This window comes from Vanacampus margaritifer, chromosome 2 (genome assembly GCF_051991255.1).
Source record: "Vanacampus margaritifer isolate UIUO_Vmar chromosome 2, RoL_Vmar_1.0, whole genome shotgun sequence".
Classification (NCBI taxonomy): domain Eukaryota; kingdom Metazoa; phylum Chordata; class Actinopteri; order Syngnathiformes; family Syngnathidae; genus Vanacampus; species Vanacampus margaritifer.
Window position 1 is genome coordinate 4,862,315 of NC_135433.1, and position 26,488 is coordinate 4,888,802.

At 40.5% G+C, this 26,488-nt stretch overlaps 1 protein-coding gene across 2 annotated transcripts in view; it reads left to right on the forward strand.

Moving 5' to 3' along the window:
- The window catches only part of gpc5c (glypican 5c), a 190,715-nt gene that overhangs the window by 17,029 nt on the left and 147,198 nt on the right, over positions 1-26,488 (forward strand). The window contains exons 1-2 of one of the 2 annotated variants that reach the window (XM_077557510.1): positions 2,406-2,459; positions 3,656-3,817. In XM_077557510.1, coding sequence (XP_077413636.1) covers positions 2,429-2,459; positions 3,656-3,817 — 193 coding nt within the window. In that variant the 5' untranslated portion in view covers positions 2,406-2,428. Of the gene's footprint in view, positions 1-2,405; positions 2,460-3,655; positions 3,818-26,488 lie in introns of those variants that run through there. The other variant, XM_077557509.1, reaches the window with a different exon arrangement.

Genomic DNA, 26,488 nt, shown 5'->3' on the forward strand with positions numbered 1-26,488 from the left:
ACTCACAATTGCGCCGTATAACCTCTGATTTTAAACAATGGCGCTCAAGTTCTTTTATATTGGGGGAGGGCGGACTCCTGATGCCAAAGTTTGTCTCTGAGCGATGTTTTGGCCACTTAGCTAGTCAGGAAAACTGAAATGGCGAGAAGCAGTTTAACCCTATATCTTCAACGAGAGATGCTAGCCACTAGCTAGCTTGTGAGCTAACAGCCTTGGGCCTAGTAGTAATAACTCACAATTGCGCCGGATGACCTCTGATGTAAACAATGGCGCTCAAGTTCTTTTATAGTAGGGGAGGGCGGACTCCTGATGCCAAAGTTTGTCTCAGAGCGATGTTTTAGCCACAGTTACACAGTGTACTTCACCTCGTATTAGTCACGCAATGCCAACCGGACATTTTCATGAATTTATAAAACCTCCGGACACCTGAACAGGATGTAAGAAAATGGTCTGGCCTCCCAAAAGAGGACACATTTGGTCACCCTACTTTATCTCCAATGAGAGGTGCTAGCCATTAGCTAGCTTGTGAGCTAACAACCTTGGGCTTAGTAGTAATAACTCACAATTGCGCCAGATAACCTCTGATGCAAATGATGGCGCTCAAGTTCTTTAATGGTGGGGGGAGTTTGCCAAGTTTGTCTCTGAGCAACGTTTTAGCCATTTAGCTAATCAGGAAAAGTGAAATGGCGAGAAACCTCTTTACCTCTTTATCTCCATATTTAAGTGCTACATAGTTCTCAGTCTTTGCACGTTTTCAGCAATTATCTTCAGACATGTATAACGTATTTGGAGACGAGTCTCAAAATTCACTTCACAGCATCTATTATTTATAAACAAAGATTACTTATGTCTCAATAACAGGCTAAGGTACTCTAAGTTGCATCAAGCAATACATGGTTTTCCTGTAACAATGTGGGCAGGCCAACAATGTCAACATTAAGAATGGGATGAGCTAATGAGTTGGAAGGGGCGGAAGATCCAGTTATGGCTTCACTGGTCTGCCTCTGAGATAGGAACAAATGGAATCTCAGCCAGTAATTAAGAGACACCCGGGCCTGGCGAGGATATGTCCGGCAAATGGGACAGAGCGGCAGAAAGGGAAAGAGGGATTGAGAATGCGACCCTATTGTGTTTCATGGAGGGATTTGGTCGCTGAGGCGCTGGTCTTGCGGTCGGTCCTTAGGCCATACTTTAGGCTCTAGTTACAACACCTGCCTTCCAGCCCTTCCCCCTTTCGAGTGAGTTATCATATCAGGCTACTGCACGACGGGGCTCTCCGAGTGCATGAGAGTTTGGGCAGGGAAACAAGTGGGGAAAAGACACGGTTCGAAACAGACCCAGCTCATTGCGACCGCTCGAAATGATGTCATGGCTGCGTTTATAATGGTATGAAGCAGGTGACGCTGGCAGGACAGGGCGGCCTCGTTTTGAGCTGATGTAATCGTCTGATTGAGCTGTTTATTGGATCATCGTTAGGTCATCGCCTTCATGTGGTGGTTGGGAACGACGCTATAACCGGCCACGTCTGGCTCATTTCAAAGATGATTACGGCTTGCGCCTCTCACGCTTGTTTGTTTTTGTAAAAGATGCGCAATATAAATTGTGATTGCACTTAACAACAGTACATTAATATAAGCTGAGGATATTTATATATTGAGCGGAGATCGTATTTATAGCAGGAAACGCGGTTGAATACTTGGTCTACTTTCTCACCCTCCCATGGTGCCTCTTGTGTCTCCCAGCAGAGTTATGAGCTGTTTATCTGTGTGCATACCCGAGCCACTATACAAACACGCACATACTCGGGCTCCACACTGGACAATCATATGAGATGTACATAAATCTGTAGTCCCCCGGAAGCAACGGGACTACATAGGATTTGGACTCCTGTTCATAGAGGTTTATTATTAGCAGTGGCAAGTATCAGCTGATCTTTTTCAAACCGACTTTTATTGCATTAGATCAAGTCCAACATTATTCTTGCCAGTGGAACCTTTTTAAATTTTCAGAAACAAAGCAAGTACCAATTTTTTTTAAAGTCCGTACCAATTTTTTTAAAACTCCGTACCAATTTTTTTAAAAGTTCATACCAATTTTTTTTAAAGTTCGTACCAATTTTTTTAAAAGTCCGTACCAATTTTTTTAAAAGTTCGTACCAATTTTTTTTAAAGTCCGTACCAATTTTTTTAAAAGTTCGTACCAATTTTTTTTAAAGTTCGTACCAATTTTTTTAAAACTCCGTACCAATTTTTTTAAAAGTTCGTACCAATTTTTTTAAAAGTTCGTACCAATTTTTTTTAAAGTTCGTACCAATTTTTTTTTAAAGTTCGTACCAATTTTTGAAACGACCATCTTATATGAAAGCGCTCACAGATTCTTGTGACATATTGTGACCCCAAATCCCAAAGATCCTATGGGATCTTGACTGATGCCAACGGGAAAATTCAGTTCTAGAAAAAGTCAGTCAACCTAAATACTAAAATGAAGTATGATTGAAAATTGTATGGAAAAATCCACAAGCTGCTTCTAAATGGATACTTGCAACTCGGTAGTGGCTGCTGGTCACTCAAATGACGGAAAGCTCTTCTTTTTTTTTTTTTTTTTTTTTTTTTACGCATCAGACAGATCATCCAATCATCACACAGAAGCCGAATATCTGGGAAAATCCCAATATTTATCCAATGACGGTCCAGTTTTGCGCAGTGAAAAAATCAACTCTACAAAGCAGCTACTGACTGTAGTTAGGTTTCCATCCAAGTGTTTTGAATTTTTTAAGCAAATTTGCTGAAAATGTCAAAACGGACTTGTGTCTTATGCCCGTTTCCATCTGTTCTTCTTTTGCGAATATTGAGAGGGAACTCCGCCGCTGTAGGTGGCGCTATATACACCATAGAGATGCGATCTACCGGTAATGGCGACTGCGCCATGCGATGACGTCGTATGATTTTGTAATTCTTGATAAACCGTAGAGTTTCTTTGCTGTTTTCCATCTAAAATAGCATTAAAATTCGCTTCTTTAATTCTTCCAAAAATATTTCAGTTTCGTCCCCCCCCCCCCCCCCCCCAAACATACCTTACTTTATTGTCCGACATTGCTTTGGGACTACAAACGTACGTGTGACGTAATATCCGGTCTTGCCAGCAATTATTCGCAAAACCTGTTTCCATAGCCAAAATTCTTATTTTTCTTTTTCCGATCAAAATCTACACCCTCTAAGCGTAAAAACTTTTTTTTTTTTTTTTGGCGAATTTTGGGCCCTTTTTCGAATTTCTGGCATTTCCATTCAGTTTTTTGGAATAATTATTATTTGATGAAAACCCAACTATTGTCAATAAATAAATAAAAGTGGCGTTGAACTGTAGGGATGAATTAGAAGGAAGTTGTGTCAGTTATTTGTGAGGAGTGGCTGATTCTGAACAAAATATAGCGCATAAATTGTACACATAGCAGTGCATGTTTTTTTTCAGGGGGAGGGGCAGTCTTACAGCAATCCCCCAAACTAGTCTGGAATTTCTGACAGAATCAATCAAAAATCAGCCTTCATCCAAAGTAAAGCCCCCAATTATTTGTTTTGCAGTACGTACCACTGAAAACTGGAAAACTGCTGAATCGATTGAGCATGACAAATGTCCATGTCTTGCTTTTCTCTCCCAGATGTGGATCTCTTGGTTTGCAAGCACCAGGGTCCCTCTTGCTGCACCCGCAAGATGGAGGAAAGCTACCAGTTCGCAGTGAAGCGAGAAACCCTCCACAACATTTACTTGTACAGTTACGAGCTGAAGCACCTGATCGCCGGCCACTCGGATGCCTTCCAGGGTAAGTGCAAAGACTGCAAATCAGGCTTGGGGGGGTGGCGAGGTCCTGGATGGATTTAAGTGGACTTGGTTTTGGAGCACAGCATGTTTGGTGAGCCTTTACTGATTTATTTATCCAGAACATTCTGTTCTTACGTTTAGTGCTTGGTTGATATTCTACTCAAATGCTGGCTTCTTCATTCAAAGTCTTTCAATCTTAACGTATTACCTGTTTTTTTTCCTTTTGCTGAAGTGTTACTAAAAATGGTTCGGAGGAACGGAAAGATTTTAGTTTTGAGAGTATATGACACAATAGAGCATTAAATAGAATGTGTTGCAACATAGAACAAATTCTGATTTATCATATTGTGTATATAAATATATACGTACAATACAGTTCTTCAAATATCAATTACATACATAAATTTCAATTTCTGTATTCTGATGTTGAAGAATTAATGGAAATTGACAAAATTTAGAATGCAAGAGAAAAGGTGAATTATAGGATATACAGGAAAATTTGGAAAGTTTACCCCACTTAAGGTGTGAATTTTCTCATTGAAAGGAAATTCTCCAAAAGCGGGGATTATCAGATTGTAGAACATTTTGTAAGTAGAATTATTTTAATTTAGATTATAAATGATTTATCCCTTAATTTGGAGATTTTCTTAATGTAAATGTAGGATTTTTTTGGGGGGGTTTGATTGGCTTCAGTTCGTTGAGAAATTGTGAATTATATATATTTTTTTGTGTGTGTTTTTTTGGTGGAAAATGTGGAATGATGGTAAACGTGGAAATATTTGGACTAGGATTTCCTGAATGAGCTGAATATTTTGAGATTGGAATCGTTTGAATTGGTTGAGAAACACTGATGAATCGACTTTACTATGCAACATCAACATTTATAGATTGAAAAAAAGTGATACTTCAACTTGGTCACGGTGCATGTCCTTACAATTTTATTTTTTTTTTTCTCCGGAAACAAATCCTCCAGGGCGCAGCTGACCACAGCGCTATAGCAGTGCTGTCTAAATTTGAACGTTTCCTCACTAAAAAGCAGCACAATCCCACATTGTTGGAGAGATAAATGGGATGTTTTTGTGTTCTGTGTTGTAGTTCTATTATTATCGGAAGCTTGCAATTACTCTCCGACGACAATAGGCTGCTTAGACATAGGCCGTGTTTGACCCCATAATGAATGAGCACACGCCACCGATCTTCTCTCAAATACGGAAAAAAGAGAATGGAATTTGTCAAAACTAACACCGCTGTCACGGAAATGAATACTTTTCACTTTGTCGGAATTACAGTGCCGTCAAACATGTTCTCTAAAAGGTCACACGGTGCCGGCGTTGGGCCTCTCCTCAGTTACACTGCACTAATACAAGCACACGTTTCTGGTATTTGCCCTTTTCATCATCATTAAGCTCCTTCACGTCTTACCTCATGTCTGAGCCCGTCTGGCTGGATGAAGATGGAGTGCTCCACACGGCCCATAAAGGCTGAGATGGAAAAATAACAATGTGATATCAACAGATACTGACCGGGGGGGGGGGGGTATAACGGGGCTGAAAAAGATGACATCACAAGTCGTTCAAGTGCAAAGCCTTCTAAGGACCGTCTATGTGTACTTTGGGTGGAATGTAGCAAGTGGCTTGTGTACATGTGAAATACAGGAACTACAATGTGATTTTGGCTGATGAAGTTTTAGGGTGTTGCTCTGTTAGTGTCAATGTAATTATTATACCATCAGGAAAGTGCAGTTCCTACGAGGTAATAAGTTTGTTTGCAAATTGGAAGAAAAAAAAGACACAAGATGCTCATAAAGGCCACCTGCCTCTAAGCTCCATCTTTATGTCAAGACTCGTAAAAAGGGGGGCGTTAGCAATGTAAAACATGCTAGCAAGAATTGAATCTAGCCTCATCTCGCTAATACCCGTGCTAAGTCGCTGACCTGATGCTCAAGCACGGCCATTTAGAACGCATATCCAGCTTCAACACAATAGCAGCGCTAGCAATACTAAGGTAGCGTTAGCATTATGAACAAATAGCCACAGCTGCTACATTGGTAGCCTTGGTGACTTACACATAACAAACTAAATGTTATTGCTTTAAAGTGGTATATTTTAGAATGTACGCTCAATGAAAAATCAAAGAGGTGATAAATGTACCTGCCGAGTACAAATGTTTGTAAGTCCGTGTCACATCGGAATCCTCTCAGGAGCTTGAGCGCTAGCAAGAATTGAATCTAGCCTCATCTCACTAATACCCGTGCTAAGTCGCTGACCTGATGCTCAAGCGCGGCCATTTAGAACGCATATCCAGCTTCAACACAATAGCAGCGCTAGCAATACTAAGGTAGCGTTAGCATTATGAACAAATAGCCACGGCTGCTACATTGGTAGCATTGGTGACTTACACATAACAAACTAAATGTTATTGCTTTAAAGTGGTATATTTTAGAATGTACGCTCAATGAAAAATCAAAGAGGTGATAAATGTACCTGCCGAATACAAATGTTTGTAAGTCCGTGTCACATCGGAATCCTCTCAGGAGCTTGAGCGCTAGCAAGAATTGAATCTAGCCTCATCTCACTAATACCCGTGCTAAGTCGCTGACCTGATGCTCAAGCGCGGCCATTTAGAACGCATATCCAGCTTCAACACAATAGCAGCGCTAGCAATACTAAGGTAGCGTTAGCATTATGAACAAATAGCCACAGCTGCTACATTGGTAGCCTTGGTGACTTACACATAACAAACTAAATGTTATTGCTTTAAAGTGGTATATTTTAGAATGTACGCTCAATGAAAAATCAAAGAGGTGATAAATGTACCTGCCAAGTACAAATGTTTGTAAGTCCATGTCACATCGGAATCCTCTCAGCCGCCCTCCACTAAAGGCATCATGATCTGACCAATTCCTTCTATTTTTGCTCATGTATTGGTAGCCTTATCCCTACTTTTTGGCAAAAAACTGCAATAAGTTTAAACAAACTTACTTACTTAGTCCACTCTCGGGTGACCAGATTTTCAGAATTAATAAACAGGACAAGACTACAATTTCGCTGACAATCAAATACACAAGAAATTCTCTCCAGGAACTATTTATAATAAATTTAATTGCTAGTCAATTTGGTGGGCGGTGGTTGTGTCATTACTTTAGCTATATGCTAAAGGCTATCTTGGTTAGGGTGACCAGACGTCCCATTTTGGCCGGGGTAGTCCTGATTTTGAGCCTTGGGTCCCGGGTCCTGATGGATTTCGTTAAACTCATCGTTTTGTCCCGCTATTACGCAGGTCCCATCACAACGTCCCGTGTTTTGCCATGTGAATGTCAGTCACATAGTTGTCGTAGCGATTCATATGATAAACCAATTAAAAGGGAATTGAACTGTTAATTCCTTCCTATTTACTTTAAAATTCCGATTTGCGTTCTCATTTGCATTCGCATCTAATCGGTAGCAAGATTAGGGATGTGATTTTTCCGCTAATTCGCGGAATTCCGCTTTTTTTATCTCCCCCCCAAAAAAAAAAAATCCGATTTTTTTTTTTTATTATTATTATTTTTTTAGTAGTAGTTCATTGTGTATGCACATGACTCCGACAGATAACATCTTCTGCTATAACAAAGACATTTGTGGTATGCTCTAATATGAGTTACTTTTCATTTGGTCATGATACAATTATTTGTTCATGAAATTTGAACTCTTCAACATTATTTATGTGTTAACTTAGTAATCACATGAGTTAGATATGATGATATTCTCAGTGATAGTTTTTAAAAGCAAAGGCAGTCCAATGTTTTTGAATGTGACTGATTTTGAGTTGACTAAAACTGCCATTTTATATGGGATAGTTCAATATACATTGAAAATTTATGCTGTTGTTTTGTCTATTTCTTTGTCATGTGAGTGCATTGAAAGTACTTAAAAACACGGAAAACCCATGAGCTCCGGGGGGCTTTGCCCCCCTTGTCCCCCACCAGGGCACTGCCCTGGACCTAGCTGGACAAAGACCCCCGGCTAAATTTTCAGATAATTTCACTTTGGTCAAATCACATCCCTGCAAGATGGACTCATGTAGCAGCACAGACTTACATATGAACGGACCGTCAATGCCGCTTGCTTGCTGTCGGGTGAAGTGAAGCCACCAGAAGTGGCTTGGCGGCCATCTTATGTTGCAACTTTCTCTGTGCTCATAGCTTGAATACATTAATTACTGTGTGGCATTTTCACTTTTTTTTTTCTGTCTTCATGGCAAAAATCTCCTACACACGGAAGCATTACAAGACTTGCGTGAGTCTGAAAGAAGACGCTGAGGACGTTTAACGGCTGTAATGTATATGCCAAGTCTGGAGTGGCGCTGTAGCGCAGCCACAGGGAGTTAACGGAAAGCGTAGAAGAAGAATCAGCCAAGAAGACAAACACTTTTTTTTCTAACTTTATTGCAATCTACAGAACAAACACGGCTTTGCATGTATCGAAACAACATGAAAAAGACGAACATGGGAGAAGTGACAATGGCGGGTGAGTCAAGTACAACACCGCATTGTTGAACGTGGGAATAAAGAAGCAAAATAGTTTTGCCGCAAAAGCATAAGCAAGCTATCCCACAGCTATCCGCCATTGTTGTTGACAGAATGACGGTTTTGCGCGCAGTCACGCGAGAATTGGTGCATACGTCATCAAACTGCGACAAGGCGTCGTCATCGAGCCGCGACCATTGCGTCATCACTGGAGGCGTATCCTGCATATGGCTTCCAGACGGACGCGTACGGGGCCGTGTTTTCAAATATTTCCACTCTGGAGCCCGCTTTCAAAAGTGATCGGTTTCAAGCTCCGAAAACCGCGCCATCGTGTGCACAAAACGGTAAGAAACTTGTGAGGATACATTGAAACTGGCTTTCGTGTGAACGGGGCCTAAGAATCATGGGAAATGTAGTTCTACCATGCAATGAGGTGTCCCATTTAAACGGGAAGTCTCGTCACCCTAATATTGTCACAAGTAATGTTACATGTTTTATGATACCTCATATTTTATATTGTCCTAACTTTCTTTTTATTATTATTATTATTATTACCACAGCATTCATTTCATGCAATTTATTTTGTTCCAAGTCCGACTGTCTTGAAAGAAGCACCCATTAGATGGAAAATGGTGTGAATGTCTGCATGTGTGTGTTTTCACTGGCCTACCCTTGTTTGGACAGTGCGAAAGGCCCTACTGTGCTTTGTCATGAGTGGGAGTTGTCATGTCGTGACCCTACAAACATACACCACATTTATAAATGCTACGGGACTTTGTTCCCCACCAGTATGTTCAGATAGTGTATTAATATGTTCAAATAAAGTTTCATGTTGCTCAACCACACACAGAACCAAGAATCCGGGGATCAGCTCACCACAAATGCCTGTCGGGTGGTTCCATCTCTTTATGTTACAACTCCCCCCCTTTAAATCCACTATAACAATAACCACATGCTTTTTTATCCTTTTCAACTTTCCTGAAACACACACACACACACACACACACACACACAGATACGCCCAGGCTAGCCCCTCTGGTCTCCTCTCTCCCCTTCCAGTAAACAAACACACCTTCCTAATCCACTCTTCAGGAGAAGAAATGACTTGACCGTCATGATCTGATGATGGAGGGAAGGTGTCAACCACAAAGCAAAGTTTGAGCTAGGCAGGCTTAGCGTCCATCATTGGATTTGCCTTGTCAACCTGGTGTAGTGAGTCGCCACCGGAATAATCTTGGCCACATTGTCCTTGAAATGTGTTGCTTTACTTGTTTAAGCTACTTTACATATTCATGTTAGTTTAACCCTGGAGAACCCACTGGGTCAAATTTGGCCCCTATAAATTCTGCTACTCAAATAACAAAGACCTTTTTTTTTTTTTTTTTTTTACAAATTTAACTTCAAAAGTCCAGAGTGCCACTTCTGACCCCTGCATGGCGCCATCTAGTGGATGAATATTGCACTTACATGAGCCAGAGTGGTGGTGACAAGATGGCTGGCAACATGCTGTTTTGTTTAGCTGGAAATCAATCCAAACAAAACCATCGTCTCAGCAAACTATCAGATGGTAAAATTGTGTTTTTTTTGTTAATCTATTTCATATCATGTTGGAGAATGCCTAGGAGTATGTTTTATATATATATTTTGATAAATTAGCAACTCTGAGCTAGTTTTAAAAAAAAAAGGGTTAAAATTGAAAAAACATATATTTTGGTGTTCAGTGAACTTATAGCAGTCATTTAATGTATAATTCATAATTTTCCAAAGAAGAAAAGGCTTCTTGGCTTCTCCAGGGTTAAAACTTTTGTTGAAGCAGCTGAGAGATTGCAGTGTTGTGTTAGCATGCCAGTGCTAACATTGCTGTTCAGAGTTTAGTGCAGTGTTTGACCAAACTTGCCGCACTCTAAATCCATCAGACATGTTTACTTAAAGGCATGACTTTGATGATTTAATGTTTCGTATTCACATTTGCCGACGTCTTGAACTTTGTCCCTGTCTTTGGCTTTGCTGCTTTCCAGCTTGAAGATGTTGACTTCAAAGTAGATGATAGAATGACTGAAACATTTAATGACAGATGTAGCAACTTTCTATCAAGATATTTTACTATACACGTTTGAAGATAATTGCTGAAAACATGCAAAGACTGAGAAATAAGTTGCACTCATGTATGGCAATATAGCGTGAAACAAAAAATTTTCCTACGTAAGAACTGAGCGGCTTCCTTTGCATCAGCTGTTACCTGGCAAGGTTGTGAGTTATAATCACTTTTCTACTACTAGCTAGCAAGCTAGCTAATTTTACTTACACCCTAAAAATGCATCTTTCCTGGATGCCACAATTTAAGGAACCGCTCAGTTTAAAATTCCTAAGTGTTAGCCTATTCATTTTGTGTCATTTGGACTATGATAATATCTTGGTACGCAAAGTTTTTGAAATGTGAGCCACAGGCTGAATAACAAATGTAACCGTGTTATATGCCACGAAGGAGGCGGGACTTCCGGGTTTTTACACATCATCTTTTTTTCCGGTTCCGGTTCGCAACGTGTTGGCCACGTCCTAGTACTTGCGCTTCCGCCTTTATGCCCCTCGGTTGCGCGTTCCCATCGACAGGTGCGAGTGTGTAGTGTGGCTGTCTCAGTTGCCCGAAGCATTTCAGAGAGCTGAGACGCCGATAGGCGGGAGCGAGGGGTTGGGGGCGGGGCGCAGGGGTGGGGCTTGCGAGTGTTGGAACGCGGAAAGCAGTGGCCGGAAACCGCGCTGATGTGTGAAACCTGGAAGTCAGAAGTCCCGCCTCCTCCGTGGCATACACCCCATAAGAACATGTTTTGATAACTTCGCAAGTCATGGCATCTACCCCGAAAAAATACCTGTATATTATTTTGTCTTTTTCAGAATTGATGAAGAATTTTTGGACTTACATTCCGCTAATCATTCTTGAGTCGGCACCATCAAGCAATTCTCATCACTAATGTCATGGATGGGAAATATTTTGCTTCTTCAATTTGCATTATCGTTCACACCTTGGAGCTCATACAATTCCGTGGTCAACCAAAAGTTTTAGACCGGATGGGCCATAGATCGTGAACAAACTTTTGACAAGCAACTCCCGTTATTTGGGACCAGTTTCATAGCATGAACTCTGCATGTGTTTTCCTTTGGTTTTCCTAAGACTTCTTGTGAATGGATGTCAGTAAGTGAAGGAGGTGATGGACATATCCTGGTGGTCACATAGCTCGCGCCATGCCTTATGCACACCCTCGCTGCTTACAATCTCAAGGTGTCCTCACAAGAGTTGACAGTTGCTTTTTAAAGAAATAGATTTCATTATCAATGAAAGTGTGTCACATTTATAACTAGAAAAATTCCCGCGGAAATTTTGAATGGTACTGCTGACTCTTGCAAGGTGGAAAGACGCATGTAGTATTTGTAGCAATAGTAGTAGTAGTATAGTGGTAGGACTTTTAGTAGTAGCAAGTACTTGTAGTAGTAGTAGTAGTAGTAGTACTTGTACTTGTACTTGTACTTGTAGTAGTAGTATTATTAGTAGGACTTGTCGTTTGTAGTAATTTTAGTAGTAGTCAAATGGCCAAGATGGCCGCCGCCCTGGGCGAGTGAAGTGGCGAGAATCCTGGGCGTACCTAATCAATTGGCCAAGATGGCCGCCCGTACATAGGCCAAGCTTTGAGTACACCAAGAAAAAAAGGGGATGAGTACAGTAAGAGAGATGATTGGCTGAGGCAGTTGCTATGCAGAAGTGGCAGAATAGATAAAAAAAAGCACTATTTAAATAGCAGTGGATTCCATTGCATTAAAAAAAAAATATATATATATATATATTTTTTTTCTTTTTTAATGTATTTACAAAAAATTAAATGAGCTAAACAGTTTAAAATTTAAACGATTGGAATCGGTCAAGAAATGTGGAAGTTAACCATAATCAACATAAACTAAAAGTATCTTACTGTCGCTTTAAGACACATGCACATCCACGCACACACATTGGACATGTTGGAGAAATCATAACTATAGGTGCCCTTCAGTGGTGTTCACAAGAGGAAACGCGACCGAGTGCGAAAGAGAGAGAGAGAGCGCGTGTGTGTTTGTGCGTGTGTGTGAGACACCATGGCAAGGACGCTGCATTTTCTCACTGAGGCGACATAATTAGCTGATCCTTGTCTCATCAGCCAGGAACTCTCCAGACTGCGTGTCCTGGGAGACATTGCTGGCAAGAGTGCAAAAGACAAAAAGTTAGTGAAGCAACAACTCAAGCCACAGGGATACTCTCAGAATGAGAGGTGTAAATGTAAGGATAAGGACGTCCCTGTTGTCTCTTGAAAAGGTTGAAGCTCAACTTCAGGGCCACAAATGCTCTTTTTAAGACCATGCAGGTCATTAGTTGGTTGAAGTAACATTTCTATGAAATACCAAAACACCATTGCTTTCGTCTAGTATTGATATTTACTTAGAACAGATCTTTTTTTGTTGGTAGGCTGCTTAGACTCAGAAGGGTTTGTTTTTCTTACCACTTCATAATTTTTAGTGCCATAAAAATCCCTTAGTAGTCCATCCTATCCATCCATTTACTACTGCTTATCCGGAACCGGGTCGCGCGGGGCGCAGTAGCATAAGCAGGGAAACCCAGACTGCCCTCTACCCAGCCACTTCGTCTATTTTCTCCGGGGAGAGCCCAAGGCAGTATTAGCATAAGCAGGGAAACCTAGACTGCCCTCTACCCAGCCACTTCATCTATTTCCTCCGGGGAGAGCCCAAGGCAGTAGCATAAGCAGGGAAACCCAGACTGCCCTCTACCCAGCCACTTCGTCTATTTCCTCCGGGGAGAGCCCAAGGCAGTAGCATAAGCAGAGAAACCCAGACTACCCTCTACCCAGCCACTTTGTCTATTTTCTCCGGGGAGAGCCCAAGGCAGTATTAGCATAAGCAGGGAAACCTAGACTGCCCTCTACCCAGCCACTTCATCTATTTCCTCCGGGGAGAGCCCAAGGCAGTAGCATAAGCAGGGAAACCCAGACTGCCCTCTACCCAGCCACTTCGTCTATTTTCTCCGGGGAGAGCCCAAGGCAGTATTAGCATAAGCAGGGAAACCTAGACTGCCCTCTACCCAGCCACTTCATCTATTTCCTCCGGGGAGAGCCCAAGGCAGTAGCATAAGCAGGGAAACCCAGACTGCCCTCTACCCAGCCACTTCGTCTATTTCCTCCGGGGAGAGCCCAGAAGGCAGTCCAGGTTTCCCTGCTTATGCTACTGCCTTCTACCCAGCCACTTCGTCTATTTCCTCCGGGGAGAGCCCGAGGCATCCATCCTATACAGGACTATTTGCCAGTAAACATAATGTGGAAAGTGTACATGGTGGTAAAATATGACATTGTGGGACTCCCTCAGGATTAATAAAGTATAAATTTTTCCATCCTACTGTCCGCCCAAATCCTCTAGCCGGTTTTAAGTTTCTCAGTCTTTCATATTCACTCTAGTCAATGGTCAGAATGCAATAGAAGTCATTGTCGAAAATGCGCTTAAAGACTGTGTATAAATCAATCAGATTTGCTTCTAAATACATTACTGAAGAAAGACCAAGAACTACAGGACAGCATTAAACTGTTTTTATCCATTTCGATTTTCTTACTTTTTGTCACAACTGCCCCACTATAGAAGAACTTAAGCGCCTTTGACGTAATAATGGTTATCTGCAGGAATCCTTTCTTTAGTCAGCAGGTGTGCTTGCTTTAGAGTGCCTCGTTGTGGAGAGAGAGACTTTTTCAAGAGTGAAATTTGGCTCTTTTTTTTTTTTATCCCTAACAAAAACATTGGCACAGTCCCTGTCAATTGAAGATAAATATGCCCTCTAAATCTGACACACCACAGAAGAGTGGTGTTAACAACGTGGGCAAAATTTGAATGGAGACCTCTGTCACTCGATTAATTGAACGGGGACTCTTCCAATCCCCTTGAATCTTATTCCTTCATCTTTCTGTCCAAAGATGTGGACAATTCTGTGCTTCCAACTTGTGGTAAAGGTTTGGGGTGAAGATAAGCAGTGGGGAAAACAATTTTTGTTTTCAAAAAATTTTGGGTGCGAAATCCAACACAGTTTTTTGCTATCATGTCAAGTTTTTGCAGATATTGATAGTACTGTCTCAATTGTTACACAAACAAGTTGCCAAATGGCTTTAGATGAGACCAATTGTGATCAGCTCTTCTTACTACAGTCTTTCTACAGGTATCCAGTTTCGTTCTGGTCCGTGCAAAGTACATTGACTACAATGCAAACGCGCCGCCGAAACGCCTCCCTCCGGTGTCAATGCAGCATCAAGCTGGTTCGTTAGGTGAATGGTTAAAATCAGCTGGTGTACGTGATTGGAAAAGGCATTTAAGTTAGCATTAGCAAAAACAACGCTATCTGAACTATTTGCCTGGATAAATCAACTATTTTAGGCGTTCTGGTGGCTTTGTGTTTGGCAGTGATGAGCGTCCATTGTGTCACAAGCTGGTTCGTTAGTTGTATGGTTAAAATCGGCTAGTGTACGTGATTGGAAAATGCACGAAAGTTAGCATTAGCGAACACAACACTATATGGACTATTTGCCTGGAGAAATCAATTATTGTAGAAATTCTGGTGGTTTTGTGTTTGGAAGTGATGAGCGTCCATTGTGTCACATGACATAACGCAGCAAGTCACCAACTGGTTCGTTAGTTGTATGGTTAAAATCGGTTGGTGTACGTGACTGGAAAATGCACGAAAGTTAGCATTAGCGAACACAACGCTATCTGGACTATTTGCCTGGAGAAATCAATTATTGTAGAAATTCTGGTGGTTTTGTATTTGGCAGTGATGAGCGTCCATTGTGTCACAAGCTGGTTCGTTAGTTGTATGGTTAAAATCGGTTGGTGTACGTGACTGGAAAATGCACGAAAGTTAGCATTAGCAAACACAACGCTATCTGGACTATTTGCCTGGAGAAATCAATTATTGTAGAAATTCTGGTGGTTTTGTGTTTGGCAGTGATGAGCGTCCATTGTGTCACAAGCTGGTTCGTTAGTTGTATGGTTAAAATCGGCTGGTGTACGTGATTGGAAAAGGCACGAATGTTAGCATTAGCAAACACAACGCTATCTGGACTATTTGCCTGGAGAAATCAATTATTGTAGAAATTCTGGTGGTTTTGTGTTTGGCAGTGATGAGCGTCCATTGTGTCACATGACATAACGCAGCAAGTCACCAACTGGTTCGTTAGTTGTATGGTTAAAATCGGTTGGTGTACGTGACTGGAAAATGCACGAAAGTTAGCATTAGCGAACACAACACTATATGGACTATTTGCCTGGAGAAATCAATTATTGTAGAAATTCTGGTGGTTTTGTGTTTGGCAGTGATGAGCGTCCATTGTGTCACAAGCTGGTTCGTTAGTTGTATGGTTAAAATCGGCTGGTGTACGTGATTGGAAAAGGCACGAAAGTTAGCATTAGCGAACACAACGCTATCTGGACCATTTGCCTGGAAGTTCTCAAGCTTATTTTTTTTTTTGCGATGTAATTTTCGTGTCCCTCTTGTCCCACCATCATTTCCCACCATCTCGCTCTCCGACAATGTCTGCATGTATTTTTCTTTGCAGATGTTTTGACCGGCAGAGGTATTGCTCTAGAGGCCGATGCTTGGACACAGGAGGACATCGCGCCGCACCATGAGCTCATGCTCAAATTAGGGAGGATATCCGGAATCCATCCCTACACGTCTCATTTAATCACTCAGGGCGGAGAGCAAAAGTGTTTATGGACCTGATAGAGGAACGAGCACATTGCGTATCTCAGGCTGAAATGTGCTCGTGTCCCAATCGTGTTTGTGTTGTAGCTACGCCTCTGCGGTCTCCTGAGTAGACATGACACATCACAACAGGATGAGTTTGCAATGGTTCCGGCCGGCCTGCTGAGGGAAAAGTGGGGGAAGGATAACGTCGAGGAGGCGGAGCCGGGGCGAAGCTTAAAAGACTTGCGGAGTCATAAAGTCACACGCCAAGCGTCGCTAATGACCTCAGCTTTTCATCTGCCTCTCTCACCTAATATAGACGTGTGACAACCCCCGAAAAAAGGATCCCTGAGAGAGGGCAGAGAAACAAACAACACAGACAAAATTGGGATCGGAGCCGTGACGGTAAATTGATTTATTTGCGTGTGGCTTTTATACCTAAAACCACTGGAGCTGTAGCTTTGCCAAACTTTATCGTACATAAAACACACTCAAAGTCTACATCTCGAGGCAAAGCTCCTCTTTGCCAAAGAATATCAAACCATAATTAGGAGTGGGAACCTCACGATACGATATGCGATACAAGGCTCACGATAACGATTATTATTATCGATATATTGGTCAGATTAAAAAATCCACGATTATCTATGATAAAACTACTCAAGACATAAATTTATGTTTTTTTTCAATGGGAAAATAGTTTCTTTTTTTTACTATCACTGAAACCAAATATTAAAACTGTTGTCTTCTTCACAGTGAGCACTTAAGTGTATTTGTTTTTAACAAATACAAATGTCTTCTTAACAGTGACCACTTTCTGTGAACAAATTTGTGTCTTTCTTAAACACTTTTGTCATGCAACATGTCAGTCAGTTACATTTGTTTCATTTCATAAACTGACGATTTTTTTGTGTAACATTGCAAAAGTAAATACATAAAATTACTTAAATATTAAATCCAATTAAATCAATGTTAATATTCCTCAGAAATTGTGTGCTTCAAAAAGACGAACCATAAAATATGTTTCAAAAACTGAGTCAGTTGTTGGACAGATAATAAATGTCTTACACAAGTAAAAGTAAGCTCATGAGTCTTCGCCTGAAGACTTGCATACATTTCCCCGCCACTCTTATGAGGCGCTCCCCCTAGAGGCCTGCCAAGTAATTGCTCAATAAGTAATGAACAATGGAGCCGTTATAGTGGCTGTATATTACCTACAAATATCGCGATACTTGCGTAGGCGTATCGATAATCTACCGGGAGACAAAGTATCAGGATTTATTTCAATTTAAGATCCCAGTCCTAGCTACTTGCCCTTTATAGGCAGAGTTCTTGCATGTTCTTTGCGATGCCTCTTTGTCTATCCGGGCGGTTACGGAGTGCCGCCCGCTCAGTCTGCACGAGTTTCTTAACAAGAGTGGGCGGCACGCCAACAGCTTTCTTCCTTGCCTGGCGAGCTGCAAGGAACTCACATGTTGCCTGCCAAGCATGCACGCAACACAATGAAGCCATAAAGGCGTCAATCTTCAGCCATCTTCCTCCCCGCAAATATCTCATCATTTTTATAGTCCCTTTCATCCTTCTTCGGGCTCCGCCGCCAGCATCGTCCCGCTTTCAAGGGCCTCGATTAATGAGAGGTCTGCGTCGGCCAGACTCTCGGCAGACATTCCTAAAATCAATTCAAACTGGAAGGAACGAGCGCCAACATCATCTCTTCTCCATGGGAAGGATCTTCTTACACATTGTTCTTACGGCAGAGGTGGCAAATCCAGGTCCAGAAAGTAAAAAGCCTGCCACAGTTTAGGCTTTAGCGCCTGATGCTAGTTAGCTAGCAGGTAAATGAGCACCAATGAAGCTAGCTAGCCAGCTAGCACCTGGGGCTAAAACCAAACTGTGGCAGGGTTTTTGTTAAAAGAATATACTATAGGGTTTCTAGCTAGCTAGCTAGCTCTCTAGCGGGTAAATGTGCATCAATGGAGCTAGCTAGCTAGCTAGCACATGGGGCTAAAGCCAAACTGTGGCAGCAGGTAAACAAGCACCAATGAAGCTAGCTAGCTAGCTAGCACCTGGGGCTAAAACCAAACTGTGGCAGGGTTTTTGTTAAAAGAATATACTCAAGAAATGAGTGTTAGAATTCGAACCCGGTACCTTACTCTACCCGTATCACCGAAGGCTAAAGAAACACATTTGAAGGTGATGAATGATGTTTCTGATTCTCGCGGGGACTTTATAAAACGGAGGTTTAAGGTGGAGCAAATCTGCTGTGCTCTTTGTGGATGTGATAAAGAGACTTTGGAACATTTGTTTTTTAAATGTGTGTACACCAAGACATTCTGGGAAGCATTTCAGAGCTGGATTTCGGAGGACAATGATTCACTGGATTTCAAGAATTTTAAGTTTGGGATTGGGAACACAAGACAGAAAAAGGGAAATGATGATCAATACTTTGATGATAATGGCAAAACTATTTATTCACAAATGAAGATTTATTAAATGTCAACCTTTGTTCTTGATTTATTGTAAGGCTATTGAAGGGTTTGGAAGGACATTGTGTCTCTTTTGACAGCACCGTTTATGTGCTCAGTTTGAATTGGATGTTGAAGTGTGAATAAAGAAAGCAAAAAAAAAACTGGCAGGGTTTCTAGCTAGCTAGCTAGCTCTCTAGCAGGTAAATGTGCATCAATGGAGCTAGCTAGCTAGCTAGCTAACTAGCACATGGGGCTAAAGCCAAACTGTGGCAGCAGGTAAACAAGCAGCAATGGTGTTAGCTAGCTAGCTAGCTAGCACCAGGGGGCTAAAGCCAAATTGTGGCAGGATTTCTACTTTCTGGACCTGGATTTGCCACCTCTGTCTTACGGACACATAATTGACGTAAACAAAGCTTGGAAACATCTTACAATCATCACATCAAGACCGCAAGTTTGAGGTCCATGGTGTTTATTAGTCTTCAATTGGGGTCACATCTCTCTCCAAGAGAGTTGGACATTACCGGATCTCTAATAACCCTCCCCTCCACCGTCTGTGTTCTGTCTGACACGGAAGGAGGAGGCTCATTTGTTAATATGGGAGATATGCAGTCGTTTTGCGTGTGTGACTACATAATCGTTCCCTTCTGGTTGGACGGCAACTTTACTCGTGTGTGTGAAAGAAGCCAAAAACTGGTGAGAACTGATGTTGGACTCGAACAAATTGAGGTCTCGGTAGGAGAATCCGATGAGTTCTGGCAAGCGGAAGGGAATGAGGAGCTTGTATCTGTGGAGGAAGTCATGCTGTCTTTTCAGTCCAAACTTGGCTGATTTCCATCCATCTCTTCAGTCACTCACTCGCTCATTCAACAGCCATTCAAGTCCACTCACTTTGCATTTTACAGGCCATATCGGACACTTTTGGGCTCCCACCCTGTCTTCCTCCTCGCCTCCGTGGCTCCTCGCGCACCATTAAGGAGTCCCCATGGTGGTCTTTATTCAGTTATCCTCCAGTCATTCCGCCGTTGTGTTCCAAAGGAGGAAGTGCAATTCAGGAGGGAAGGCTAGACGAGGAGAAAACATCATTTTTCTTTTGTGTCTCGCATAGTTTGTGTGTGGTATGAGTGATCATGATGGCGCAACATGGTTGTGCCACTTATTGTTTTCAAAATAAAAGCCACATTTTTTTGTCCTCCAATTTCTACATTTTTATTTATTATTTTTTGGCTGATTCAAACCGTTCCAACTTTAGTGTTCAGTTTATTGCTACCACTTTTTTTTTTTTCAAAATAAAAGCCAATTTTTTTTCTCCTGTTATTTTTACATTTTTTGACAAATTCAAAGTTCCCTTCCAACTTTAAACTGTTCAACTTACTTTAACTTCTTTTTCAAAATGAAAGCGGAAAATTTATTTTTCTTTGCTTTTCCCCTCTAATTTCGTAATTTTTTTTTACTGGTTCAAACCATCAACTTTAAACTGTTCATCTTATCCCTAGCGCTATTTTTTTTCAAATTTTCACAGTAAAAGCTTTTTTTTCCTCATGTAATTTCTACTTTTTCGGCTACCTTTTGAAAATTTAAGCTGTTCAGCCTAACCACAACTTTTTTCAAAATTTAAAAATAAAAGCTAAAAATAAAATTGTCTTTGTTTTTCTCTTCTAAATTCTACATCTTTTTACGCATTCAAACTGTTCCAAAATCAAACTGTTTATCTTATTCCTACTGGTGCTTATTATTTATTTATTTCAAAATTTCCATGTAAAAGCCAACATTTTCTTTTATGTAGAAATTACAGGAGAAACACCTGTAATTTCTACATTTTTGACCGATTCCAACCAACTTAAAAGTGTGCACTTTGTCCTAACTTTTATGCATTTTATTAATTTCAAAATAAAAGCCAAAAGTTACTTTTTTCTTCTCTGATTTTTTTTTTTTTACCCATTCAAAATATTCCAACAAATTTAAACTATTAAGCTTTTCACTACCGATATATATTTTTTTAATTTCAAAATAAAAGGCAACAATTTAAATTTTTGTTTTTTTCCTGTAATTTCTACATTTTTTTAATTTTGAACTTTAAACCGTTTAGATAATCCCTGCTGACATTTGTTTTTCAATTTTTTCAAATTTCAAAGAACAGCAAAAACTTTTTTGTTGTATTTCTCCAGTAATTTCGTTTCAAACTGTTCCAACTGTCGACTGTTCGGGTTATAGCTACCACTATTTCAAAATAAAAACCAAAGATTATGATTTTTGTTGTTTTTCTCCTGTAATTTATACATTTTGGACTCATTCAAACAATTCCAACTTTGGAAAGTTGTGATCATTCCAGGTCATTGGAGGTCATTTCAATATCATTCGACATGATTCCACTTTTTTTTCCATTCATCCTCTTAGCCTTCACACGCAATTTCTCCAGAAATCGATTTCTGTAGTTGAGATATAATTGCATTTTTCCGTTTCAAAAACAAGGATTAGTACCTAGTTTTAATGAAAACACCCTCATTGAATTCAGTTTTCTTTTATTTACTTTTTGTGTGGCCGAGCCACCCATAATTGACCTTTTGTGACCGAGTTCCGTGATGAAGTTGAAAAATGAAAACGGGAGCCACACCTGCTTCGAACATCTGAACATTCTTCCTGATCCCCCGTCATCTTGGAGCCTTTTCAAACTCGTCCTTTTTGGGTGTCTGTTTTGCGTTAATCTTCTGCCAGCCGGAATATTTCCCTCCTGCCTCGGTGTTATCCGGATGCAAAATTCACCTTAACAACCCTCTGTTTATCCCAACGTGTTTGTTCATCAATCGTTTTTTTTTTTTTCTGTTTTGGGAGAAAATGCAGCCCATCGATTCGATTCACGCTGTAATGACTCACTTGGTAGAATGATAAACCACTGGCAGCTGTTTTGATTTTGCATGGAATCCGTCGTTATAAATCTTCGGCTTGGATGGATGTTTTGTCTTTTTCTCCAGCCTGGAGCTCTAAGTTTATTTAAAGCTGCGCTGAAATTATGCATTTACAAGTTATAGTACAGGTGTGTTGCAAACTTTTAGGAATGTCAGTTGAATGCCTTTAAGGAATTGTAATGACATCTAAAGGTTCACAATTGTTTCAACCTTTTAGAGGTTCTTTTTTCACTTGAATTTTTATTGTTGCAATTATGTGTGATGAAAGAAGGCAGAGGTAGTTGAGGTCAAGTTTTGTGTTTACGCTTCGATCTCGGCTGTGATTGCTAACATGTAAAAGTCTCGTGTGGTTTGGGTTCACTTCAACTCCATTGTGAGCGTTAGCGGTGTTGAAATGAAAATGACAGCGAAAATGCAAAGAGAAACCGCAAATGGGTTGAAATCGGCGGCTTATCTTCTAATGGGCATTTTGTGTATTTTAGAAGACATTCTTGAAGCTTCTCATGAAATGTCAGCTGCTCTCAGCTAACATGGAATAACATTTTGGAAGAATCACATTTTGACATGCAGTACTGGACCATCCAAATGACGAGGAGAAAACATGGTTGCGCCACTTATTGTTTTCAATTGTTGTTCTAAATTTCAAAATAAAAGCCACATTTTTTTCTCCTCCAATTTCTACACTTTTATTTATTATTTTTGGCTGATTCAAACCGTTCCAACTTAAGTGTTCAGCTTATTGCTACCACTTTTTTTTTTTCAAAATAAAAGGCAATTTTTTTTTCTCCTGTAATTTTTACATTTTTTGACCAATTCAAAGTTCCCTTCCAACTTTAAACTGTTCAACTTACTATAACTTATTTTTCCAAATTTCAAAATGAAAGCAGAAAATGTATTTTTCTTTGCTTTTCCCCTCTAATTTCGTCTTTTTTTTTTTTACTGGTTCAAACCGTCAACTTTAAACTGTTCAGCTTATCCCTAGCGCTATTTTTTTCAAATCTTCACAGTAAAACCTTTTTTTTTCCTCATGTAATTTCTACTTTTTGGCCTACCTTTTTGAAACCGTTTAAAATTTAAGCTGTTCAGCCTAACCACAACTTGTTTTCAAAATTTAAAAATAAAAGCTAAAAATGAAATTTTCTTTGTTTTTCTCTTCTAAATTCTACATCTTTTTACGCATTCAAACTGTTCCAAATTCAAACTGTTTATCTTATTCCTACTGGTGCTTATTATTATTTTTTTCAAAATGTTAATGTAAAAGCCAACATTTTCTTTGAAATGTAGAAATTACAGGACAAACACTTGTAATTTCAATTTTTTTGACCAATTCCAACCAACTTAAAAGTGTGCACTGTCCTAACTTTTATGTATTTTATTAATTTCAAAATAAAAGCCAAAAGTTACTTTTTTCTTCTCTGATTTCTCTTTTTTTTTTACCCATTGAAAATATTCCAACAAATTAAATTTTTTAAGCTTTTCACTACCGATATATGTTTTACACTGGGGGACTTTTTGTTCAATGATTGTGGTGCCTGCTTAGACACCAAGATTCTTCTTTCCTTAGCTAGGCTTTCTAGACTCTTTACCTTTTATTCCTTCATACATACTGTACTGTAGTACTCTCCAAATGTCAATCAAAGGTGGCAAATCCAGGTCCAGAAAGTAAAAACCCTGCCACTGCTTGGCTTTAGCCCCAGGTGCTAGCTAGCGAGCTCCCTAGCTAGCTCCCCGTGTGCTCGTTTAGCTGCTCGCGAGCTAGCTAGCTAGCTAGCACAAGAAACCTGTGGCAGGGTTTTTACATTTTGGACCTGGATTTGCCACCTCTGATGTCAATGTCAAATAGCAATCCCACTTTTTATTTCATGGTATTTGCATCTACATCCTACAAAGGACTTCATCTGGTGCAAAAAGTGGAAAGTCCTAGTTTGGCCAAGTCAATCGCCAGAACCTAACCCAATCAAAATTAAACAAGAACGGAAAGAGGCAGGCTTGATGCTGTGCCACCAAACAGTAAATGTTATTGACTTTAAGTTCATTTAATGAAGGCTGTTCCAATACTTTTGCTCACTTGAAAAGTGGGTGGCTTAAAAAAGGTGTTCTGTCCTGATTTGTTTAACAAATTTAGATGTAAAACCCAAATGTCTTCAGTATGCAACTAAAACCAAGGAACTGACCGTATCGTTCCAATACTTTTGGAGGGGACCGTATTTTGTCTTGAGATTCAGGTCTTTTGTTTCCTTGCTTTATGCCCGAAAGCTCTTGGCGCCCAAGAGAGACGACTGATGACCTTTCCTTACTTTATGTCCTAAGGCTCCTGACGCCAAAGAGACGACTGGCGACCTTTGAGCTTGATTGCTACTAAAGCTTTGCAATGCCATTTAAGAATGACATCACGTTAACTGTTGATATTGACGACATTTACATGCCAATGATTCCCAACTACTGAGTGTTGTTCGGACCTTTATTTATTTGCTACAACAAATGGGTCTTGTTTGTCTATCTATGCCAGCGACATTTAGTGACCACCAGATAGCAGAAGTTACAAAACACATTTATCCAACTGTTGCCATTTTTACAATAGCTTTGCGTTCAACTTAGCAGGCCCAGATTTCACACTTAGCCTGGTTCTGTAATAATAATAATAGTAATTAATAGTAATAATACATGAAACCAAAATTTCTCCTTTATCGGATCCAATCAGTGAAAAGCGGAAGTTACGTCTAACGTACGCAGTTGACGAACAAATATGGCCGACCTTCTAAACATGCGCGCCTCACATTGTGTAATTGCATTCTTACTAATGAAATGTGCATGTATTGCTTCTCCCGGTCTAATCGGTGGAAATTTCTCCGTAGAGACAGAAAATAACATGAAAACGGTGCAGAGAAATCAATGTTAGGAGGCCGTAGTGAGTGGCAAGATGGCCGCCGGTGGCTTCACCGCTCTTGGCGGCGAGTGAGCGGCATTGTTAGCCCATTCGTATGTGAGTCTGTGGTCTTAACACACATCTTTAGTGCTGTCATTATCGGATCTTTTTAGAATCGATTCATCTATCGATTATTCAATTGATTAATCGACTAATCGGATACATTTTTATTTTGCATTTAAGTGTATGGCAAAATGCTTTTTTTTTTTGCATTTTCCCCCCTGATTACTGTTTATTTCGTACTTCGTATTTTTTTTTAAAGGGAGAGGGTGTTTGCTGTTGTACTATGTTATCAATTTGGTCATTGTTTTCCAAAGTAAAAACAAATGTTTACAACTATCTTACTTTGGATAATCAGTGAAAGCAGTGAACAATTACTGTTGAAATGCTGAAATCAGAGGATTTGGACAATTGTAAATGAAAAAATGGCTTCAAAAGATTATTTGATTATTAAAATAGTTGTCGATTAATTTAATAATCGATTACTTGTCGATTAATCGATTAATTTTGACACCTCTACACGTCTTCTTTTGAACTAAATTAGTACTGACAAAGCAATGAATTTTTTTAACTAAACAAAATTTCCGTAATTAATCACGATTAATCGTGATTAACTCATTCACTGCCATAAATTCATTAAAAAAAAGATCATTAAAAATTAGGGGTAACAGGCGATTACATTTTTTCAATCGTAATTGATCGCATGACTTCACTATTTAACTCGCGATTAATCACCAATTTTATGTTTGTTCTAAATGTAAAATAACAAATTCTAGGTTTTCATACTCTTGTTAACAAAAGTGGGAAAAAATGTTAAATAGAAATAGTTCGAATGAATTTTTGACGTTTATAGCCGTCAATGGCAGTGAGTGAGTTAATCACATTTTTCTACTTCTACTTTTTTCTTCAAAGCTTCTAACAGATATTTACTTGAGTAAAATCTTATCGTCGGCGCATTTCAACGGTCGTCGTGTGTGACACGTGCTGCCCCCTTAACACTGTATCAGAAGCGTCACTGTGATTTATACACCAATAAAGCACAGAGAAATGAGGGGTTACTGTAGACCCCTGGCCTTCCTCATGCTCCAGACCAGGGGTGCTGTCTATCAGTCTGTCAACAGTCTGCCCTCATGCTGGCCTTCAGAATATAACCCCTTCATGGTATTAGGAATTTCAACATGCCTCCCACCGCCCCTCCCCCTCCCACCCTCGGCTCTCTCCTCAGCCTCACTGTCTCCCCTGCCAACGTCCTTCTCTCGTCTGCTCGTTCGCCTTCGATCATGTTTCCGCTCTCCGGCCAGAGCAATGATCCGTTCTCAAATCGGCACCTCCGCCCCTCATCCGCCCCTCCTCCGCCCCTCCTCCGCCATCGCATTACAGCAGTGTACCCTGAACATGCCCTGGCATCTGTGGAATTGTTTATCTTTGCGGGTTTTGATATCACCCGTGCTGCCTATTTCATTATGATAATACTGACGGGGCGGATTCTCACAACCTTCTCCTTGTGTCATCTTTCACCAAGTTTCAGTTTCTGTCTCGATGAAACATGATGAGTAAGTAAATATGTGGCACCAGGATTTGTTGCAATTCACACAAACACGGACAAAAATATCGGCATCTGACGTCGGACGACTGAGTCATACTCCCGCTTTCGGCGATAGACGTCGTGCTTGGTCGCGCAAGATGATGATTCAACAGATTGATTCTTTGTCTTATTAATAGTTTATTACCATTAACCGGGTTTGCTGTGAGGTTACAGGCCGACCGAGATTGTATGACATCGCAGCTCTCAGTTGAAACCTAAGACGGGCCGTGCCGGGTGCGAGATGTTTCCCTGTACAGTTTCTTCACTAATTAAAACAGGCCTGTGTAATCCACACACATGTCACTATGCCGCATATGTGTGCGGCGACCTGCCCGAAACCAAAGCCGGCCACGGGATTAAGATGCTTTTTCCTGAGAAGATGCGAGGCGTTGACCAATGGCGGCTGTTTGCCAAGATCGGAATGGCGCGCAGCTCCGCGGCATTAGATCAGCGTCTCCTACCTCGTTATCGCATTGCCACACACGTGTCATCCGATATACAAACGGCACAGGTTTAGATTTGAT